The 22121-nt window shown below is 33.3% G+C and overlaps 3 protein-coding genes across 5 annotated transcripts; all 3 read left to right on the forward strand.

Moving 5' to 3' along the window:
• The first annotated feature begins 154 nt into the window (after positions 1-154).
• LOC123302585 (chromatin-remodeling ATPase INO80) lies at positions 155-7296 on the forward strand. The gene is made up of 13 exons (XM_044885575.1): positions 155-435; positions 555-766; positions 1092-1292; positions 1995-2970; positions 3131-3246; positions 3315-3693; positions 3773-4035; positions 4116-4444; positions 4820-5096; positions 5183-5531; positions 5644-6201; positions 6342-6433; positions 6506-7296. Exons 1-13 carry the CDS (start codon positions 195-197, stop codon positions 7271-7273), a joined length of 4761 nt encoding a protein of 1586 aa, XP_044741510.1. The 5' UTR covers positions 155-194; the 3' UTR covers positions 7274-7296.
• A 1713-nt stretch (positions 7297-9009) lies between these two features.
• On the forward strand, positions 9010-14038 carry LOC123302613 (kinesin-like protein Klp10A). The gene is made up of 10 exons (XM_044885630.1): positions 9010-9146; positions 9263-9471; positions 9998-10135; positions 10264-10300; positions 11034-11134; positions 11238-11710; positions 11797-12353; positions 12476-12837; positions 12949-13123; positions 13185-14038. The coding sequence occupies exons 1-10, from the start codon at positions 9080-9082 to the stop codon at positions 13325-13327; spliced, it is 2262 nt and encodes a 753-aa protein (XP_044741565.1). The 5' UTR covers positions 9010-9079; the 3' UTR covers positions 13328-14038.
• A 3080-nt stretch (positions 14039-17118) lies between these two features.
• Positions 17119-21991, forward strand: LOC123302656 (phospholipid scramblase 2-like). 3 transcript variants are annotated; one of them, XR_006535541.1, is made up of 8 exons: positions 17119-17301; positions 18830-18919; positions 18983-19132; positions 19764-19981; positions 20708-20878; positions 21204-21353; positions 21476-21597; positions 21648-21991. XR_006535541.1 is itself a non-coding variant. In XM_044885697.1 (7 exons), the coding sequence occupies exons 1-7, from the start codon at positions 17193-17195 to the stop codon at positions 21521-21523; spliced, it is 936 nt and encodes a 311-aa protein (XP_044741632.1). In that variant the 5' UTR covers positions 17119-17192; the 3' UTR covers positions 21524-21991. The 3 variants fall into 3 exon arrangements, 2 of the variants coding, with proteins under 2 accessions (XP_044741632.1, XP_044741633.1); XM_044885697.1 differs by having other exon boundaries at positions 21476-21991; XM_044885698.1 differs by lacking the exon at positions 18830-18919 and having other exon boundaries at positions 21476-21991.
• The last annotated feature ends 130 nt before the right edge of the window (positions 21992-22121 follow it).

Consider the following 22121-nt stretch of genomic DNA (forward strand, 5'->3'; position numbering starts at 1 on the left):
GATATTATGTTTATGTAAACAATAGAAGTCAAAAACGATAACGTTTTACCCTTAACGCAAACCACAAAACGCTCTAAAACAATTGTTTTCGTATTTACAAAGTGTATTTTTTGTGTATTGTTTTTTTAAACCAATATCAAATAAATAATTTAATAAAAAACCAAGCTTTTTTTTTTTTAAATGATGTTAAGAAAATGGTGAAAATAATAAAATCATACAGTATGGCTGATGATGGCAATTTTAAAAGTGATGTAAATAAAGTCGGTGCCACTCCGATGCATGTTCGAATTTTAGAAAAATCATTAGATTTAAATCCATTTTTAAATTTCACACAAAAACGTTTAAATGAGTTAATGAAAGAACCGCAAACGGTATCCGATACCGAGTCCTACGAGGATGATACCGAGGACGAAGACACTGAAGATTTTGAACAAGGTAATGTACCTATGACCTAACCACCTTAAACTAAAAAACAAATGAATGTCATAAATTAACAATTGCACATCAATTATATAATTTTGGGAATAAAAATGAAACGTTCTTTTTGTTTACAGATAAGAAAATCGATCAATCGATTTATTATAATTTTCGGAATGTTGAAGATGATCGAAAATGGTTACGTGATATTTTATTATCGGTGGAAGATCCTGGCGCTGAGCCTGATTATCAAGATGAAAATGTTGTTACGGAACACGATTTACAAACTTTGCTTAAACAACACCTGTTTGAGAAAAAACATCGGAAATTATTTAAACAAAAGGCAAAAGTAATTCCTATTTCTTTTTTTTTGCATTTTTATTGGATCAAAGCTAACTTAAAATCTCGAAAGAGCGCTTTCGTTTTTCTAAGTTAAAGAATTTTGGTTTGTAACAACTTGTACACCCTGTATATTATCAAGGTATACTTATTTTAGTCCCAAGTTTGTAACTAGAGCTTAGAAATATTGATGCTACAAACAAAATTTCCGTTTCCCAGCCCGTAAACACGACAATTCAAAAATGAAAAGAGATATCAAGCTGGGTCCGGGTTGGAGGGGGGGGGTTTAAGCAAGAAATGGTAACTAATGATTTCTTACTTTGTGTGTTTTCTAGTATGGTCAATATAAGTATTATGGAGCCAGTTTGCTGTCAAAAGTTGACATGTATGCGGAGAATCAAAAGCATAACGTTAATAATCTACCGAAACGAGCTGATAAAAATCTGAAGAGTAAGAGTAATAACTTAAAGAGAATTTCGAAAAAATCGTTAATGGGACAAAAATCACAACACCAGTTAAATATTATGAACGATATGGTAAGTTAGAAACATTTTTGGGTAACAAATTTCATCTAAAAATCGCAGTTTTGTTCGAAAAAAGTACATCTATTATTCGGGGGTTACTTTTTCTTCAAGTACACTCATATTTGGGTGAAAGAACTCATCGAAATATGATCATTACCTACAAAATGCTTTGTTTTCGAATTATAATTTGCGAAAGATTCTTGTTGGCCGTTCTGCCTGAAAATAATTCCTCCACTTCTGTATACTTTTTGTTCAAGTCTCGAAGATTGTAAACTCATTAAAATACGAACTTAAGTTCGAAAGTATTCTAATACATAGTTCTGAATGACTGACGCACGACTGGAGCTTACTTCTTAAGTGTTATGTAGTGTGCTGTGTCCGTTGGGTTATTGTCAGTTTCAAACAATAGATGCTTTGTCTGTTATACGTACTATGTAGTATAATTTATATATGGTAACTCGAAAAAACCCGAAGATGTACGGTGTATGTTGACTGAGTAGCTTTGTAGTCATTCTATATCGGTAGGAAACAACTACTCTTCGGGTTATTGTCAATTTCAAACAATAGATGCTTTGTCGCCAGCACACAAGCATACAAGTTATACACATGCGTTATTAAAAATTGAAAAAAGACGTAACGAGATCATTCGATCTTTTTTTCGATTTCATGATTAGTTAAATTTTTTTGCTTATAAGTGAATATTTTGAACTACAGGATGATTCAGTGAATAATGATGAAAATGATTGGGATGATACAATGATCAAAGAGGAAGAAGAAGAATTGGTGATGCAAAAATTAGGTGGTCGAAATATGGGTGGACATTCAAATGCAAAATCAACGAAACGTAACAGTGCATCAAATAATCCCGAACAGATGGCGATACGTCGTCGTAAATTATGGGTTCTGATGTGTAAGAAAGAAATGGGCAAAGTACAACGTGCCAAAGCGAATAACCACAAAGAACAGCTGCAAACCTGCAAGCGAACAGCGCAATTATGTATGAAAGTATGTCGACAAAAAGCCATGCAATCCCAAAAGAATATGAAAGAAACAATATGGCGTTGTAAGCGTTTAACGCGTGAAATGCAAACATATTGGAAACGTTACGATCGCGTTGAACGTGAAATGCGTCGACGCATGGAGAAAGAAGCTGAAGAACAGCGTAAAATGGATGTGGAAATGATTGAAGCGAAACGACAACAACGGAAATTAAATTTTTTGATCACTCAAACAGAATTGTATGCACATTTTATGTCAAGGAAATTGGGTAAAGCTTCGCCAGAAGAACAGCTACGGATCTTAAGTCAATTGGAGGAGAAGAAAATCACACGACTAGCACCTTTAGATGATTACAACAGTGACATGATGAAAGCAAAAGCGAAAAAGAATGTTATCGATGCGATTGAAAGTGATCGAGCTCGTACCAAGTTATTTGATAAACAAACGGGCAAACCTGTTACCGATGTCGATGTCGAAGAATTAGATTTAAAAGATGCAAACATCAACAGTGATGAGGAACATCCTCAACCCTCCCTCTTCAAAGGTCATCTCAAGGGTTATCAATTGAAAGGCATGAATTGGCTTGCTAATTTATATGATCAAGGTATTAGTGGAATATTAGCCGATGAAATGGGTTTGGGAAAAACTGTTCAATCGATTGCATTTCTTTGTCATGTTGCCGAAAAATATTGTAAGTATTCTCTTACGCCTTTAAACCTTACGATTCTAACCTTACCTCTACATCCGGATTACTATAACTCTTTAATCATAGCTTTAATCTGAGTCCAAAGTCCTCCAAAAACATTTTACAATTTGGTAAAGATAATTTAATAGCATTGTGTGTTTTGCAGCTGTTTGGGGTCCATTTTTGGTAATATCACCAGCATCAACCCTACATAATTGGCAACAAGAAATGGCTAGATTTGTACCAGATTTTCGTGTTGTACCATATTGGGGGAATCCTAATGTAAGTACCCTAAAAAATTTGTTCTTGTTAATATGTGCGAAAAATAAAATGTATGTTTTTGGATGTAGGAACGAAAAATTTTACGACAATTTTGGGAGCAAAAGGATTTACATACAAAAGAAGCCAGTTTTCATGTTGTGATTACAAGTTATCAAATTATTATCACTGATTTCAAATATTTTAATCGCATCAAGTGGCAATACATGATTCTGGACGAGGCTCAAGCTATCAAAAGTTCTAGCAGTGTACGATGGAAAATGTTATTAGGGTTCAGTTGCCGTAATCGTTTACTATTAAGTGGTACACCAATACAAAATAGTATGGCAGAATTATGGGCGTTATTACATTTTATTATGCCTACACTGTTCGATTCACATGACGAATTCAATGAGTGGTTCTCGAAAGATATCGAGAACCATGTTGAGAATAAAACTGGAATTGATGAAAGTAAGTATCTTTTGAGCTGTAAATTTCAAGGTCAGAAGGTTCAAAACGATTGAGATGTTAAAATTGATGTATTTTCTAGAACATTTGTCCCGTCTGCATATGATTTTGAAACCATTCATGTTGCGGCGCATTAAGAAAGACGTGGAGAATGAATTATCTGATAAAATCGAAGTAATGGTGTACTGTCCATTGACACGCCGTCAAAAATTACTTTACATGGCGTTGAAAAAGAAAATTCGCATTGAAGATCTTTTACATTACACCGTCGGTGGTGGGGATACAAATACGATAGACAAAAATTTCACATCGAATTTAATGAATTTAGTTATGCAATTTCGTAAGGTAAGAAAGAAAAACCGATTATTTTCCCGTGGTGGGAGAATTCGATTTCTTATGAGTTTTTTTGTTTGTTCTGTTTTTAGGTTTGTAATCATCCAGAATTATTTGAGCGTCGTGACGCTAAATCACCATTGTACATACAATCAACAAATTATGTAATACCAAAATTAATTTATGCCTGGTCAAAGGATATTAGTAAATTACGTATATTATATAATCAATTATATTTATGGACTAGTGAATATATTTATCGTGTATTACATAACAATAATAATACATCTACGTCTACGTCTACGTCATCGACAACGTCTACGTCAACGTCGTTACCATATAATTGTTTTTCATTCACACGATTTATAAATTATTCGCCACAAGATATGTCCAACATATTTACGTATGGTATTCTAGAACTGTAAGTATCGCATCCACGGACGCCATCTTTTTATTGCTTTTATTCCTTTCAACAGTTTATCTAACCTCAAAAATAGCACAAGACTACCGTACGTCCTTAAATGAGCTGGTGGAACAAATGAATGTAAGCCTGGTATTGGTAACGGGACACAGAGACATTCCAGGTAATTGTGAAGCCGACGAGCTTGCTAGAAATGGTGCAATTACCGCCATCTATTTAAAATATATAGAACTTAGAAGTAAATCCTGAAATTGACACATAGTGCCATCTATTATATACTTAAATAATATTAATTGAGGGAAATTGTATAATTCTCACCGCCATCTATTGAAAATTTATAGAACTTATTTACTATTTAAAATTTCATGTTTCTAGATGTAAGCAATATTTATTATCGTTAGAAACAAATTTAAATTTATACCATCGATCGTTTTGGTGGCCATCATCAGTTACATCCACATCGTCGAGTACAGCCACAAATTTTGTGATTACACCAAGTTGGAAAGTCAATTATCCAAATATTAAATATTCACATCGATTTCGTCAATTTTTCTTTACAAGAGTTTTCGAAACAGAAAGTCGTGTTTATACTTATGCGTCACTCAGTAACAATAACAAGTTGTTGGATGTATTTGGTGGGGATGACATTCATGTAAGTCCAATTCTTCTTCGATATTATTTTGTCTCCATTCATTTCCAGTTCTACTTACTTTTCAATTCTAAATTTTGAATAAACAGGAAAATGGTTATTTAAATGGTTTGGTGAAAAAGGATGACGACTCAAATGACGGTATCTTACAATCGAGAACTTCAGAAGATTATCAAGATATTATCGAAATGGATTTACCACGATTCTTGTTCTGCTACACGCCGAAAGTCGAAATCAAATCCATCCAATTGTATTGTAGTTGTATTGAGTCAGCATTATATAATCAACGTGTAAATAGTCAAGGGAATTTAATTGAAGATGCGAACACGCATGCGCTTGCTTTATATTCAAACAATCAATTATCAATGACGTCATTAATTGTTAAACATATTAAAATGGCGCAACCATTACGTGGATGGTTTAATATTGTTGTACCTGGTAAGTTTCACTTGTTTATCCCCTCACATGCCCCAACTTCCTTAATAGTCTATCGTGCTTAATTAAATTATGTCGAAATCCCAATTAAAAAAATTTTTTTTCCTAATTTTAGATAAAGAAACACTAGTAACGGATGCTGGTAAATTATCCGTACTTGATCCGCTATTAAAACGATTAAAACAAGAAGGGCATCGAGTATTGATTTACTCTCAAATGACAAAGATGATCGATTTATTGGAAGAGTACATGTGGCATAGAAAACACAAGTACATGCGATTAGATGGCTCCTCCAAAATATCCGAACGTCGTGATATGGTTGCTGATTTTCAAGCTCGCACCGACATCTTTGTATTTTTATTGTCGACGAGAGCGGGTGGTTTAGGTATCAATTTAACAGCGGCCGATACCGTCATCTTCTACGACAGTGATTGGAATCCAACGGTCGATCAACAAGCCATGGATCGAGCACATCGTTTGGGTCAGACGAAACAAGTAACGGTCTACCGTTTAATTTGTAAGGGGACAATTGAAGAACGAATTTTACAACGGGCAAGGGAAAAAAGTGAAATACAACGAATGGTTATTAGTGGGGGTAATTTTAAACCGGATACACTAAAACCAAAGGAAGTTGTTTCGTTGTTACTTGACGATGAAGAAATTGAAATGAAATGTAAGTTATTTTTATTTTCATTTATCTTTATAATCAGGATTCCGTACCATAGGTGCTCAAAGAAGGGGTATTTAAAACTCCTGGATTATAAAATTGTCCCAACGTTTTTATTGAAAACATTGTTTTTTTTCTCTTTAAAGATAAACAAAAAGCAGAGGAACGGAAAAATTGGGAAGAAGTACGAGAAAGAAAAGAACGCGATCGTAAACGAAAGCAATTAATTATGTCCAATGTAAGTATTAACTAAAATCATGACCATTACATAAATTTTCAAGAACTGTTTGATTTTTTTTTAAATTTGCAGCCGTATATGGGAGGTGAGGATCAGAATGGAACACCTCCATCCAAACGTATAAAAGAAGAATGGCCGAATACTCCAGGCGGAGGAACACCGTCCACAACTAGTGGTGTATTCACACCAGAAAGCCGCAGTGAAATATCAAGTCCAGTACAAATTGAAGAGAATACGAGTTTAGTTCAAACAAACGGACATGATGATTCAAGTAACGATGGCCTTCTAGATGTGGAAACTCCTGTCCATAGCTCTCAAACTAATTTACTATTTAACTCACCATACGGAAATAAGCGAGTAGTGCGCGGTGGAACACGAAGAGGACGACCTCGAGGCTCTCGTCGTGGAGGGGGCAGTGGTAGCAAAGGTCGTGAAGTTGTGACCACTCCCACATCAGGAGTGGACAGTGATACCAGTGTTGGAAACAATGGTTCATCGTCGGAATCTGTTTTAATGATTGACGATACCGGGGAATCGAAATCTATGCAACCAATTCGACGAGGTCCAGGTCGACCACGATTAAAACCTGTGGGTCCTGGTAATCAAGGTACCAGAGGGGTGGTACGTCCTCGAAAACCTGTACGACCCTTACCAGTCCCCTTACGACCGCAAGCTATAGCTTCTACAAGTAATTCAACGAATTCCACAAGCACGACTACAAATTCAACAAGTAGTGCTTCGTCCGCTCAACAACAGACTCAAACGTTTAGTTTTTATGGTTCAGCAGCGTCGCCGTCGCCTACACCGTCACCTAGTGCTAGTTCAAATCCTGTACAGTGAAAATTTAATTTTTTTTAATGTAGTGTAGACTTTCTTTAATAATTTTTTTTTTTTATGTTCAATAATTTTTTTTTTTAGATTTTGAATCCAAATATTTTAATTTGTTTATAAAAAAAAATATTAACTAATTTATTTTTAAATTTTCATCATTTTATGAAAAAGTATGATTAAAATTTAATTGCGAATCGATTTTTAAATATATCACTTATATAAATCATCGATCTCTTGCTTATTTATTTATTAAGAAAACCCCCATATTCATTTGTGTCCATTTTTAGTCAGAGACGGATTATGCCGTTTTTAACCGTTCAGGTTAAATTGTTGATTTTGATTTTAAAAATTGTTATCGAAACCCGTCGATACAAATTTGTATACAGAAGACTGCCACACAAGGGGGCTTCAAGTTCATTTACGATTTTGAAAATATACTAACTCGAATTGACAACAGAGTGAGAACCACATCTCAAAGAAGATTGAGAAGTGTAATAAATGCGAGAACATGATTATTAATACGCATGTCTTAATATACAATATATCCGTATGGTATCCGCATTGAATACCATACTCGGTTATTGTGTTTCTCTGTCAGTTGTTTGAATATTGTTTTGCTGTCTTTGTTAATCTTCTCGGAGAAGTAAAAATGTACACGCGCGTCTCGCGACAGGAATAACAGGCTTTAGGCTGCTGACGTGCTCCTTATCCAATCACATCATGCATTGCAGGATTATAATACCTTACGACACATATTTCTTATATATTATACCAAAATTGGCCAACCTGCGGCTCTTTGAAGGAATATTTGTGGCTCTCAATAAATGTACCTGAGTTATTTTTTTATTTTTATAGAGCGTAATTAATTAAATTTCAAATTATGAAAAAACCCCTGTATTATACCTTACGTACACATATCACTCGTTCTACAGCTGTCAGTCTAAAGCCTAATTGTTCCTGTCGCGAGGCGTTCCTATTTGTACATACTTGGTACACGAGCGGCTTATGTGGTAAAATATATGATCTAAGAATATAACCAACATACTGCAAACAGAACATAGATAAAACAAGTGAATACAAACAATTGGCTGAGTTAATTGTTGAAATATCATGTATAGACAGTGTTGATTACACTGTCACATTACACATACATAACTGATATTCCTTTATAATACATATTATACAAAATGCGTCCCTACGGGTAAACAGTAATGTTTTCGAAAAAGTTTTTCAAACAAAAGTTGTTTATCTTTTTATAAGAATCATTTTTTACATTTAAACTTTTGTTCTATCTCTAACGTTTTACAAGATGGACCCAAGACCTTGACCTATGTTACTCATTTACGAACTCGACTTTTTACGTCTTTAGCACGCTTTGAATTTCACCTTGATATCTCTTTTTGTTTTTGAGTAATCGTGTTGTCAGACGGACAGACAGACATCCGAAAATGGACTAATTAGATGATTTATGACCACCTATACCAAAAAATTTGTTCGTAGCATCGATATTTGTAAGCTCTAGTTACAATCTTGGGACTAAACTTAGTATACCTTGTTATTACATATTAATAGTGGGATACAGAACGTGTATCAGTATATGTGAACCCCAAAGAGGTCATTGTTATTAATTGTATGGTGAACCCTGAACACTGAACAATGAACATGCGAACCCTTAGAGTTATCTGATTTGTAGTATTTATAAAATTCGTCGATATTATTCGAATAGCGGTGACATTAGTGACATTACGAACTACATTGACAGATAAAATAATGAGTGTAAAATAATTTTGACATATTTTAGATTGAAATATTTCTATGAAAATAATGGAAGCAACACGTAATATCGAAGAAGGCCTTAGTGTAAATATTAAACGTACCGATGGTCAGTACTTTACACTTTACACTTGACAGCTACTTGAGTACTCTGTGTGGGAGCCTTTTATTAATTTAATAAATTAATTAAAACATGTTACATGCGTTCTGTTGTTTTCTTTTTAGGTCGAATTCATTCGGCATTAATTTCTGGTATTAATTGGGATACAAGTAGTGTAACAGTTGAATGGTTTGAACGTGGTGAAACAAAAGGCAAAGAAGTTGAAATTGCTGCCGTTTTAGCTTTAAATCCTGATTTAAGCACATTTATACAACCGGATCCATCACAAATACATAATTTAGCTTTACAAGAGTCACGAATTGTTTCTTGTGCTGTAAGTTACAACAAATTTTACACTTGTTATCATTCATTTAAAATCACTTGAAATGAACTCAAAGAATAGGGTGCACATTTTTCTTTTAAAATATTAAAATTAAAAATCGTAATTTTTAAACTGTATATCACGTGACCTAAAACGCGGGTAAGCCTTGTTGTGATGTCATATCGGTATGAACCATAGACCATAAATTAGTTCAGTGTAGACAGCTAGGTATAATATATACATAGATAATAAGTATTTATATTTATTATAATCAGATGTCTATGAATATATCTGTCAAACTCATTTGTGTTATTTCGTGTAGTGATACAAATATTACATCATCAAATTGGATGCCCGCGTTTTTGACAGTTTAAAAAAGGTTTAAAATTTAAGTTTTTGGCAAGAAAGTTTGTGTATTTTTATAAAATAAATTTTTGGTGGCTTTATATTAGCAAAATCAACATTTTGAAGTACTTTTTCAAAAATAGTGGAATACCCTATTTAGTGAACGAACTTGAATTGAAATGTTTGATTTTAGGATTCATCTGAGGAATCTGAAGATGTATCGACTACAGATCAGTTTCATTGTTCGAAAGAGGATGTGAATAGTAATTCAAATTCGAATATACCTGCAACAGCAACCTTATCAGTTCGTCAACAAACCAACAATCGACCGGTAAGTTATGAAATAAAATATTTAAATTCGATTTGATTCGATTTTAATTAATTGTTGTTAATTAATTTTAATAATACTAATTATGTCCCACGCTTGCGTAACTGATTAAAAATCAATGGAATATCAAGAGTACGTCACGGCCTCAAATACCTACAGCCGGTAAAGGTATGTTTTGTACGGTACTACAGTCAAAATCGTTTATTACGACCAACTGTGGCTAGGTCTAAACTGTAAGCGAAAGGACTGTCTATAACGACCCAAAATTTACTATTTTTGACATTATTCTCTTAATTCTGACCTGAGTTTTGGAGATTTGGTGAGTTTTAAACTAAAATCATACTTCTTCGAAGAAAATTGAAAGGTCGGTCGTTAAAAACAAAGCTGGAACATGAAAATGTCGAAGTTGAATGGTTTTTATGTCGTTATAACCGATTTTGACTGTGATTTTAAAACAGATGTGCCGAATATAGTGGCCAAGTCAAACTTGTGTGTGTGTGTCCCCGTAAGTGATGGCCTAATAATGGCCTAATATTCGGCACATCACTTGTTTCAAGTATCCTCACAATTGTATATTAAGCACCTTTTTTTTGGAATCTTCAATGATTTTTCTTTGGTTTTTGGAATTTATGGAATATTTTTCGCTAAAATTCTTTCTATACAATTTTACGAAAATTAAGTTGAATAAAAATAATTGACTGAGTTAACTGTTGAAATTGTTAATCAATTCGTATGTCTATCTTACTCGGGTAACTTAATTTTCGTCTTTTCGTCTTACAAATCGATCACCGCTTGTAAACTTCGATCTTGCAAGTGTACATAGTTTTTTTTGTGAATAAATTTCGATGGTTTTGAATTTATTTTTCCAAATTGGTAATTATTTGATGCTTTATTCCTCTAGGTTCAAAATCACGTGCTTCGGGTATTCCCATTGTGAATCATGTGGAAAATGTCTCACAACAAGTAACTTCTACGCCAGTTTCATCCCGATACAATGTCCAGGTATGTAAATCTTCGTATTCGCTGACTCCTACAGAAAAAGACGACTCCTAATGAGTATATTTCCCAATTTTCGTTCGTTTTCTCTAACTCTGCGATCCTTTAGACGAGTAACGCAACGAGCACACCTGCTGGAGGTGGTGGAGGTCGTACAGGAGCACCACGACGCAGTAATGTTGTAAAAGAAGTGGAACGCTTAAAAAAGAACCGTGAAGAGCGTCGTTTACGTCAAGCCGAAGAGAAAGCGGAAAAAGAGGCGCTAATGAATCAAGATCCTGGTAATCCAAATTGGGAATTTTTATCAATGATACGAGATTATCAAGCTGGTATCGAATATAAACCGTTAAAAGGTAACGAACCCCAGGATGAATATCAAATAACGGTGTGCGTGCGTAAACGACCCTTAAATAAAAAGGAACTGTCGAAGAAAGAAGTTGATGTGATCAGTGTGCCTGGAAAGGATTCTATAATTGTACATGAGCCCAAAAATAAAGTTGATTTAACGAAATATTTAGAAAATCAACATTTTCGATTCGATTATGTGTTTAATGAGCAATGTTCGAATGATCTAGTTTACAAGTAAGTTTACAATACAAGTATGGAAGCGATTTTAGAAGCACGAGAAGTGTAAAAGTAACGTAACGTAACGCAACGCTTTTTTTTAGGTATACAGCAAAACCGTTAGTGAAAACAATCTTCGAAGGTGGCATGGCAACATGTTTTGCATATGGTCAAACTGGCTCAGGGAAAACTCATACAATGGGAGGAGCGAACAGTGGTCGGGGCCAAGATTGCAAAGATGGTATCTATGCAATGGTCGCTAAAGATGTGTTCCACTACTTAAGTTTACCCAAATATAAAGCTATTAACTTGATTGTATCTGCTAGTTTTTTCGAGATATATTCTGGGAAAGTTTTCGATTTACTAGCGGATAAACAGAAATTACGAGTGCTAGAAGATGGCAAAGGTCAAACGCAGATAGTTGGCCTAACTGAGAAAGTTGTTGATACTGTAGAAGAAGTTTTACGATTGATTCAACATGGAAATTCAGCGCGTACTTCAGGACAAACCTCAGCAAATGCGAATTCATCGAGATCGCATGCTATATTTCAGGTGCTTCTAAGACAATACGGTCAGCAGAAGGTTCATGGGAAATTCTCACTTATTGATTTAGCTGGAAACGAACGTGGTGCGGATACATCATCGGCAAACCGACAAACAAGTAAGTATCCAGCATTTTATATATAAATGTCGGGATCCAACCAAAACTGTATACGTAACCCCCCCCCCCCCCCCCCCGTTTCCTTTGATGTGACTAAGCTTCAACGAATGATGATGTTGTAGGAATGGAAGGAGCTGAAATCAATAAATCATTACTCGCACTAAAAGAATGTATACGTGCGTTAGGAAAGAAAGGAACACATTTACCGTTTCGTGTCAGTAAATTGACGCAAGTATTACGGGATTCTTTTATTGGAGACAAATCACGAACATGCATGATTGCAATGGTCTCACCTGGCATGAGTTCTTGTGAGAACACTTTGAACACGTTACGGTATGCGGATCGGGTCAAGGAACTAGCTGTCACGGATCCAGAGATCAAAACTGAAAATAAAAGTCATGAGGAGAAAGCAAACATTCATTCAACCATTGAAACCGAACAGGTTACGGAAAATTCAGATTTAGAACGGTTACGATCGTTAAATGTAAGTAGAAATACAACTTTTGTTTGAAAATTGTTGTATACGGATTGTTTTGGAAAGCTGTGTGTAATTGCTGTATATACAGGGTATTTAAATGAGTGGTTTTCTTTTTAGGAAGGAGATATGTCAGCTGATATGTATATTTTCCACGAAGCGATATCTCAACTTCAAATGGCTGAAGATGAAGTGTTAGATAATCATAAAGCGATGATCGAATATTTAGAAGAGACTCAAGTACAAGCAGCGGAAATTTATGAATTAACAAAAGATGTTGATTACGATCAAGATGGTAAGAAGTACAGAATGTACCAGTGTGTGTGTATTCTAAATGAATTTTTTTTAATTTCCAGCTTATTCTCAACAATGGGAGTCGTTATTAACTCAACAAATATCTGTTTTAAGTCATGCACGTAATTTAGTTACGGAATTTCGATCAAAACTTGTCAATGAAGAACAAATGAGTCAAAATATGAAAAGAAATCACTTTCATTAAACTAAATTAAATTCATAGACTTATAAAATGTTGATATTTTGTAAGTCTATGGTTTTTTATCAAATAATCTATATTTATTACCACAGACAAAACAATTTATTTCATTGTGTGATTACATAAATCACATTTTTAAATTAGGACCATGTGACCATAGCCCAAAATTTAATTAATATTCAATCATTTCTTCATCTAACCTCAAAACAAAGCTCCGAGTATTTGATAATCAAACATGGCGGTCCAAGGAATAAGTCCGAAAAACTGACAGAAATACAGCTTGGATCAAATATGGCGACCAAGAACTGAAAGTATTCCAACTTAAGGTTCGCTTGGACCTTTGATGAGCTATGAAGTGAATAAGTGATTGAATAAACGAAATCAAAGCGCACAGATCTAGCTAATTTTTAAAAAAAATTTGTTTTTCTTGGTAGTTTGAATTTTAGTTAATAATACGTACCTGTAAAAAGATTCCAAAATAAATTATTTTATACATATCGAATGAGAAGGGGAGGGGATAGGTAAGGAAAAAGGACTCCCCCTTTCTTACTTTAGTTTTTTAAGAAATATTTATTTTTTTTAGTACAATTCTTGGCAGTCTAACGATTTCCTTGTCACCATAATTAGTCAATCAGGCTGACGATCGAATCAATATAATTGGATCTCTCATTTTTTCATGTTTATGCTTCAGGGGTAAGAGGGAGGGAGAAGGAAAGAATCAATTGGGCGCCTTATATAAAGAAAAAATCAAGGAATTTCATAAGAACAATTCGATCGCTAGCCTGTTAGATGAAGGAGCCAAGGAAACCGTAGGAATCCCATATTTCTTAAGTTATTTCAAAAAAAACAACGGCTTCTTTTCATTTGCAGCTAGGGCGACAAAATCTTTTAGTTCAATTGAATTTACAGAAAATTTTTCGTGTTTCACAAATCTTTCTTTACCAATTCTTAGCTTTACGAGCTATCCATAAAACACCAAATCAATGAATAAGAGAAAAAAGCTCGACTAAGACACACACTTCGTGAGATTGTTGTGCTGTGCAAGCTTTGGTCAATGAAGTACGAAAAGATATTCACTTGAATTACGTGTTTACGTTTACTTCACGTGTTTTATGAACGGTTTCTTTTAAAAAAAAATTACAGTGAAATTTGTTTAGAAGCAAACAACAAAAATAGCCAATCAATTTTACTGTATTTTACATTTACTCCAAGCAAATTTGAATTTTATTGAAATCGGAGTAGTTTATTTCATTTTCAAGACAAGAAAAACAAGGCAAATAAAGGTGTACAGATGAGGCAATCAGTCGAAATCCTGGAGGAAGTTAGGGTACTTTTTGGAGGCAGATATCTTCGGAGTGATACAGCTTTCCGTTCCAATGAAGGTAAGGTGCACCCCTTCTCCCACGGTTTGGTAAGATTGCCATAGCCCATTGTTTTTATGGGTTTGATTGCCGCTTTATTACAAAGTTTGAGCCGACAGTCCGCTCCCGGACCATTAAAAAGAGTTTCATTAAAATTTATGGTGTAAACTATAAATACGCATTCGAAAGTTGAATTTGATTGGAGTGATTTAGCCTAAAATAAATAATAATAATAAAAAAACATGGTTCTTCTTTTCCAACAAAAAATATTTGTTAGTGTAACAATATTTAAAAAGAATTTAGAACAAACACAATTATTGCTTAAAACAAATACTCTTATTTATTTACAATCAAACAGTAAAACCTGTCTATAATATTGTTTGAACTTCAATCATGACTGTTCATTATAGACAAGTTTTACTATATTTTCATTTTTTTTAAAAAGTAATTCTTACAATAGATTTTCTGTAATACGATTTCAAACTAGTGGACTGAATTTACTGTTTTCTTCTAGTTTTCGTGTTATTTTCCGGTTAAATAGAATCTATTGTATGAATTCTATGAGAATTGTGATTCAAACATTGATCAGATGCAGGATACAACGAACGGATTCTAGGGAAAATTGAAGGGCAATTAATTATATCAATCCTGTCCCTAATCCCTATGTATGCTTACATCTTTAAAACTACGCAATGGATTTTGATGCGTTTTTTCGAATAGATAGAATGAGTGATTCAAGAGGAAGGTTTTTATGTATAATACATGCATAATATAGTAGAGTGAGAGGTTGAAAGGGATGTGCTTCGGGGGGATGGGAAGGTGGAGCGAGAAAGTGGGGATGAATAATCGAATATTTTCAAATATACCCAAGTGGGATATCAAATAAAAGAGCATGACGTGTACATTACAAAACTGTAACCCCTACGCAAGAGGGGAAAGTAGGGTTATAGAATTTTGACCTAAAATCTATAAAATCTAAAAATTTTTAAAATGAAACACCATTTAAGGTGACCGTTATTGTGACTATGAGTAGTTGTAACAGTGTAATGAACTGATCAATTTTTGAATAGAATCCGTTATTGAACAGTTAAGAGTTAAATTATTAATTTAGAAGCTGTGTGATTAGAACTTTTGTTTGTTGCCTAATGACCTAATGACCTAATGTATGTAAAGATGATTGTTTTCAAACCAAAGATTTTTAAAAATGTCTTATTTATAATATTTAAATAAATTATTCACAATATTCGAATTATTTTATTTCTTTTATTTGACTTTTATTTTTCTCTTTAGCACCACTGAATCACAGATATTGGACTCTTGGTACCGATATTTCGCACAAAGATAAATTTAAGCTAAAAACTAACATCAAAAATGTAAAGTTTAACCCAAAATTAGTAGGTTTTAAAAAAAATTCCATTCAAATCGGATAAAATTTGGGTGTTTTATGAAAAAAATCAATTTTTTGAACTTTATGACGTCATCAAAATCCAAAAAATTAAATTTTGCTGTATCACATCTAAATTTCATCCAATTTTAATAAACCAAGTATGGAATTATACTAAATTTGGGTGATACTTTTCAAATTTGTGGTCAAATTTAACTTACCTATAAAAGTTTTGAAGATATTGGAGTCCTGGTAACGATATTTTGCACAAAGATGAATTTAAGCTAAAAACTAACATCAAAAATAGAAAGATTGACCCAAAATTAGTGGATTTTAAAAAAAATTTCATTCAAATCGGATAAAATTTAGGTGTATTATGAAAAAAATCAATTTTTTGAACTTTATGACGTCATCAAAATCCAAAAAATTAAATTTTGCTCTATCACATCTAAATTATATCCAATTTTAATAAACCAAGTATGGAATTATACTAAATTTGGGTGATACTTTTCAAATTTGTGGTCAAATTTAGCCTACCTATAAAAGTTTTGAAGATATTGGAGTACTGGTACCGATATTTCGCTCAAAGATGAATTTAATCTAAAAACTAACAACAAAAATAAAAAGTTTGACCCGAAATTAGTAGTTTTCAAAAAAAATTTCATTCAAATCGGATAAAATTTGGGTGTATTATGAAAAAATCAATTTTTTTAACTTTGTGACGTCATAGAATACTATATGTGATCCGGTCATTTTTTGTGACACTGAGTATACCAAAGAGGGCAAAATATGAGCTTAGTGATGGAGTTATGCTGCTCATATTTTGTTTTTATTACATTTGATAGAGGTAATAGAGGTCTGAGGTAGGTATAACTCTTTGTTTCTGGTGATACTGATACTGATACTAATATTGATAACTGAGTGTTTAAATGATTAAATGAACTCCTCGAATACCTGCCTATCAGAAAATGAATGAGATTAGATAGTTTATTATCTAAAATAAGTTAAGTATTTATTAAAATTGACGTCCTGCGTCATAATTCATTTATTTTCCATACTGTTCAATAAGATTTCATCAAATTTTGAAAAAAAACGAAAGTGTCTGTGTGCGCTCAATACCAAAAAAATGGACGAGGAATTGTCTAGACAAATCGATGAACGTGAAATTCAAAGTTCACGGGCCGATCGTGAACGAATTCGTCAAGCTCTAGCATCACAAATATCGTCTTCAACAGGTAATTGTGTATAAAAGAAAATGGTTTTATTATTAATCGATTGTTCACACGATAGACAAGAGACAGGTCTAAAGGTCAGTTGCAGGCTTTTTCATTTGCACACAAATATGTTTCTCTTAAAAAGGACAATTGGTTCAATAATTTTATTGTTTTTAATTATAGGGAATCTTTGTCAAATTTTTGCTACTAGAGGCGCTCATGTAGTCCTTGATCAGACATCAGATAATCTGTACTTTTGTAGTCGAAATCAAATCAAAATTTGACTATTTGTCTTAATTTACAGTGCACAGAGTGGTTCAATAAGACGTTACTATACTTATACGTAATATCAAGTAGTAAAATCTTATTGAACCACTCTGTACAATGATTTTTATATTTTGATCATTCCTGCTTTTAGAATTGTGTCACCTAGGATATAAGATCGGAACCCTAATAGAAAATCACTCTCTTGCCTTTCTGTAAAAAAAAAATAACAATAAACCTCTTTTGAACCTTTCGATTTTTGTACCATGTTTATATGAAATATATCAAGGTATATTAAGTTTAGTTCCAAGTTTGTAACTAGAGCTTACAAATTCATAAAATCAACTAAAAAAGTCCATTTCTGGTTATCCGTCTGTCCGTCTGTAAACATGATAATTCGAAGACAATTTTCGTTATTACAAAATTAATATTTTTAATAATTAATAATTAAAATGTTAAATTATGGGAAAAAATATAATAAAGAAAAAATGGAAAAGAGTTATCCTACCCGTAATGCTTAGATCAAACTAACTCAATTTGAGAGTCTGTCTTACCATTAAGGCTAGGATACTTATATTAACCCAAATTTGCTATTTAAGTTAAGTAAACGAGATAACATGTCACTTGTGAGTTTTATGATTCTTTAATTAATTGTTTTTAATTAATTATCAAAGATAACTTAAAAGTTATTTTACCATCTTCTTTATTTTAATTTTTTCCACAATTTAACGTTTTGATTATTTTAAAATATCATTTTAAAAATTATAATTTTTTAATTTTAAAATGACGCATTTTTCCACCTAAAAAAGTTGAATAATTCGACGAACTTTAATAACGGAATCTTCATTTCACATTTGTAGTTTATAATTTTGATATAACCAATGTCATTCAGGGTAGAATTAGACAAAATATGCTCTTGTGCAGGTAGAGGTAGGGTGGGGGTATGTTCTCACTCTCGGTAATATCTCTCGTAATCAGTCACCGCCATATTGATTATTTGAATCATCTCGATAATATTTAAAAAAATTTTGATTTTGAGTAATCTTTTACATCTCTTATGCCCAAAAAATAATGTTCACACCAATGAATTTATGCTTTTTACAACGTTTGAATCAAGATGTGAGAACAAGCTAAGATGGCGTCAATTTGGTACATGCGCGAACTGAACTAAAACTCGTCCTCCATCGAACATACCTTGTCTAATTCTACCATTGTATCACAACAACTACCTTATAAATAATAGTCGTATTCGATGTTAGCTAAGATTCTTTAAATTATGATGTAGATTGTGATGAAATCTTAGAGATGGCGTCCTATATACCCACAAATACCCTACTACCATATTTAACCACCCAAAGTAGTGGTACTACGGTAGGTAAGTCGCATAGAATGTCAGACAATAATTATTAATGATGACACCTTGTTTGTGTGATTTTAGAATCGTTTCCTGGCACACGACGACCCATTCCAGTGTCCACAATTGAATGGCAATCAACAAATCTAACACAAATGATCCCAATGAGTGGATTGGATTTTCTGGGTGGCGTGGAGCAAGTTTGTATTCAACAAACGGTTGATCTTAATGAATGTTTGTATTTAGGAAAAATCAATTCATTTGTTTTTGTAATACTTATTGCGAAAGCTACCGACGTATGTAAATGAAGTATGCAATTTTCTTAAATAAGTTATGTCGTTTAAATTTTCACAGAAGTATTACATTACAAGACATTTTGTGTATAACTCGTGTAGAAAGCCACGCGCGGATCCAGGCAATTTTCCCCCTCTTTGTTTTATACATAAGAACGTCCATAAAAATTCTTCTTACTTAATATACTTTAAATGGCTAACAATATGGTTGCCATATCGAAACTAACTGTATATCGAAAACTACTCAGCTCATGTGTATTTATATGTTATTCTCATCAGAAAAGCCTGACTTTCTACACTAGTTGTACAAAGTACTATTATACCCGTTTATACTCCTATATCTATGAAATGGTTTATGATTTAAAGAGGCTCAAAATGTCCCATGATCCCGAGGGGAACGTAGGGCCTCAGTCAAAATGCCAGGGTTTATTCTGGTAATTTTACTGTCACGAGCTCCAAGGCTATGAGGTAAGGGGTCTAAAAAATTGAGTCGTATCATTTGGTTGAGGACATAGGTATACGCGGGTATTCAACCAATTGCCGATCATTTAAAGTGATTACGTTTTTTACAGTGTTGTCAAATCAAGAATCAGAAAATTTATATACCATAAAAATACCACATGGCGAAACGCTTTATTTGGCAAGTGAATCCTCGACATCTTGCCATCGAACATTTTTCGGATCAAACCGTGCATTTTCGTTACGTGTTTATGATCACACAAGACAAGAGGCATTCCAATTACGCAGACGTTTGGCGAGTAGTTGTTGCTTATTTGGTTGTTTCTTACAGGTAAGAGGTACTTCAAAAATTTTTATCAAAACCGGTTTTTTTATGAAATTTTATTTAAAGAAATTATTCTTGCAAATTTTGTCATTTGCTAACTTCTGTTATCCAATATCCATAGGCGTAGAGTTTTTAACTTGTTAATAACTTTGAGGTCGATTATTTATGACTCATTTTTGACTTAGAAAATTAGTCGAATCAAAATTTTACGTCGAAATATGTTTACATGTATCGGGATATCATTGAGGCTAAAGGTCGTAAAATTTGATTTCAAGGACATTAAAAAACGACGAAGTTTTTTTTTGTACGCCGACAAAATTAACTTATTGAAAAATAGTGACTGAATATCATGTTTTGACTTAATTAAAGTTTTTATTGACTTTATGACCAAATATGGCGAGCAAAAGCAAAAGTTTGGACCCCTCCCTTGGATAATTCCTGCGCACAGGCCTGAGTAACATTTTTTGTAGAATAATCATCACTAGCTAATTTATACTGATAAAGACTACATTTTATATTAAAATACCTGTTTACAATGAACTAAAAGTGGACGTTGGCAGCTGAAACGTGACTCCGCCAATGAGAAAAGTGTGGCAGAAATTTATCGCGATAGTATACATTTATGAAATTTTAGGCTCGATTAAATTCCCCTGAAATTTTTTAATAAATAGACGCCAATGTTTAATAGCTTAGTATTAGTAAAAAAAATTGATTGAATTGTTATTTGAACAGAAAGTTGAGGTATGGATACCCCCAGGGGATATAATTGGTACAATCGAACAAAATTGGTCAATAACATCAACTTCCTTTACTGTGGTCAACAGTGTGGGCAACGCTATCTATCATATTGAGGGACCAACAAATGTTTGCCCTTGCGTCACATTGACTGAAAGCAATTTTAGTGTAAGTAAACACATTTTTGGATCCTTTTCTTGGTCGACTTCAAAATGGAATGTGCAAAATCCCCGGTTTCCACACATCTCTGAAAGTTTACACACTCTGGCACAAAGAGTATGACTGTCTTTTGTTTGTATGTCAAGAGTGACGTGACATGACGCTCTAAGATACTGAAGTCTTGAGAACCCTTAGTCAGAACCCAGGGAAGCTGAAGGTGTTTTGAGAACTCTAGCATAGAAAATTTGGACACACTGACCTTTTGGACCAAACACCTTACTTTATAATCATAAATTCGCAAGCGTTGTTTAATATAGACTTTGATTCACGACAGGTTTTAAGTTCAGATCGTCAATCAATTGTTGGAAGTATCAAGCATCAATGGGACCATATTTTAGTGGGATATACATTAGTTGTCAATTTTCCGGAACGAAATTTAAATGTTAAACATAAAGCATTATTAATTGGTGCAGCATTTTTACTGGTTAGTATAATTCTCTTATCTTTTTTCAAAAATTCTTGCTGCCGCCTTTTTTCAAAACCGTGAATTATTTCATTATTACAAATTATCTCGAATTTGAGCTAACTTCGATTTTCTTTTTCTAGGAATATATGCTTTTCTTACAAACCAGAAAATGTTCAATTCGATGTTGAAATTTTGTAACAACATCACACATTTATATCAAATCAAATCAACAAAATAATTCTGAAAACTAAATCATTTAATTACGTGAAGGACGATTCTAAAACATCCGAATCCACTTAATCGGCAGTCGTCACTCTCGTAATTAAAAGATCTGCAATCAGTTCATCAATACTCATTCTAAAAATTAACGACTAACTGGATTTTTCATTTTTGGGGCATAAATGTACGCAAGCGCGTATCCATAGAGAATCAATCTGGAATGGAATAGGCGGTTTTTTGATGGAAAACCCATTTTTATTTTAGACTTCGTCCCCAACGGAAGTCATTTGATCAAAATTGTACACTTATTCTTTTTTTGACCAAATAGAGCCGTGATTAAAAGAACTGCGTAACATCCTGCCAAACTATTCCCCCTTAAAATAAATTCAACCCTATAATTATCCAATGACTAGTCAGTAGGGCCGTAAATGGTAAAAGCGAAACAGTCCTGTATATATGATATATACAACCCTTCCCGCATTTGTGTAAAATTGTTACTTCGAAGTCAAGTTTGTTCCTTCCTTTTAATTCGAAACATATATCCGAAGACATATATTATTGGGATTG

The sequence above is a fragment of the Chrysoperla carnea genome, chromosome X, assembly GCF_905475395.1.
Source record: "Chrysoperla carnea chromosome X, inChrCarn1.1, whole genome shotgun sequence".
NCBI lineage: Eukaryota > Metazoa > Arthropoda > Insecta > Neuroptera > Chrysopidae > Chrysoperla > Chrysoperla carnea.

Excerpts from the sequence above, each read along its gene's own strand:
- LOC123302613 (XM_044885630.1), top strand. The coding sequence starts at position 9,080 with ATGAAAATAATGGAAGCAACACGTAATATCGAAGAAGGCCTTAGTGTA. Across the intron at positions 9,147-9,262 it reads AAATATTAAACGTACCGATG|GTCGAATTCATTCGGCATTA; the intron begins GTCAGTACTTTA and ends TTTTCTTTTTAG. Across the intron at positions 10,301-11,033 it reads AATACCTACAGCCGGTAAAG|GTTCAAAATCACGTGCTTCG; the intron begins GTATGTTTTGTA and ends TTATTCCTCTAG.
- LOC123302585 (XM_044885575.1), top strand. The coding sequence starts at position 195 with ATGGTGAAAATAATAAAATCATACAGTATGGCTGATGATGGCAATTTT. Across the intron at positions 3,247-3,314 it reads CATATTGGGGGAATCCTAAT|GAACGAAAAATTTTACGACA; the intron begins GTAAGTACCCTA and ends TTTTGGATGTAG. Across the intron at positions 4,036-4,115 it reads TAGTTATGCAATTTCGTAAG|GTTTGTAATCATCCAGAATT; the intron begins GTAAGAAAGAAA and ends TTCTGTTTTTAG.
- LOC123302656 (XM_044885697.1), top strand. The coding sequence starts at position 17,193 with ATGGACGAGGAATTGTCTAGACAAATCGATGAACGTGAAATTCAAAGT. Across the intron at positions 19,133-19,763 it reads AACGGTTGATCTTAATGAAT|TGTTGTCAAATCAAGAATCA; the intron begins GTTTGTATTTAG and ends CGTTTTTTACAG. Across the intron at positions 19,982-20,707 it reads TATTTGGTTGTTTCTTACAG|AAAGTTGAGGTATGGATACC; the intron begins GTAAGAGGTACT and ends TTATTTGAACAG.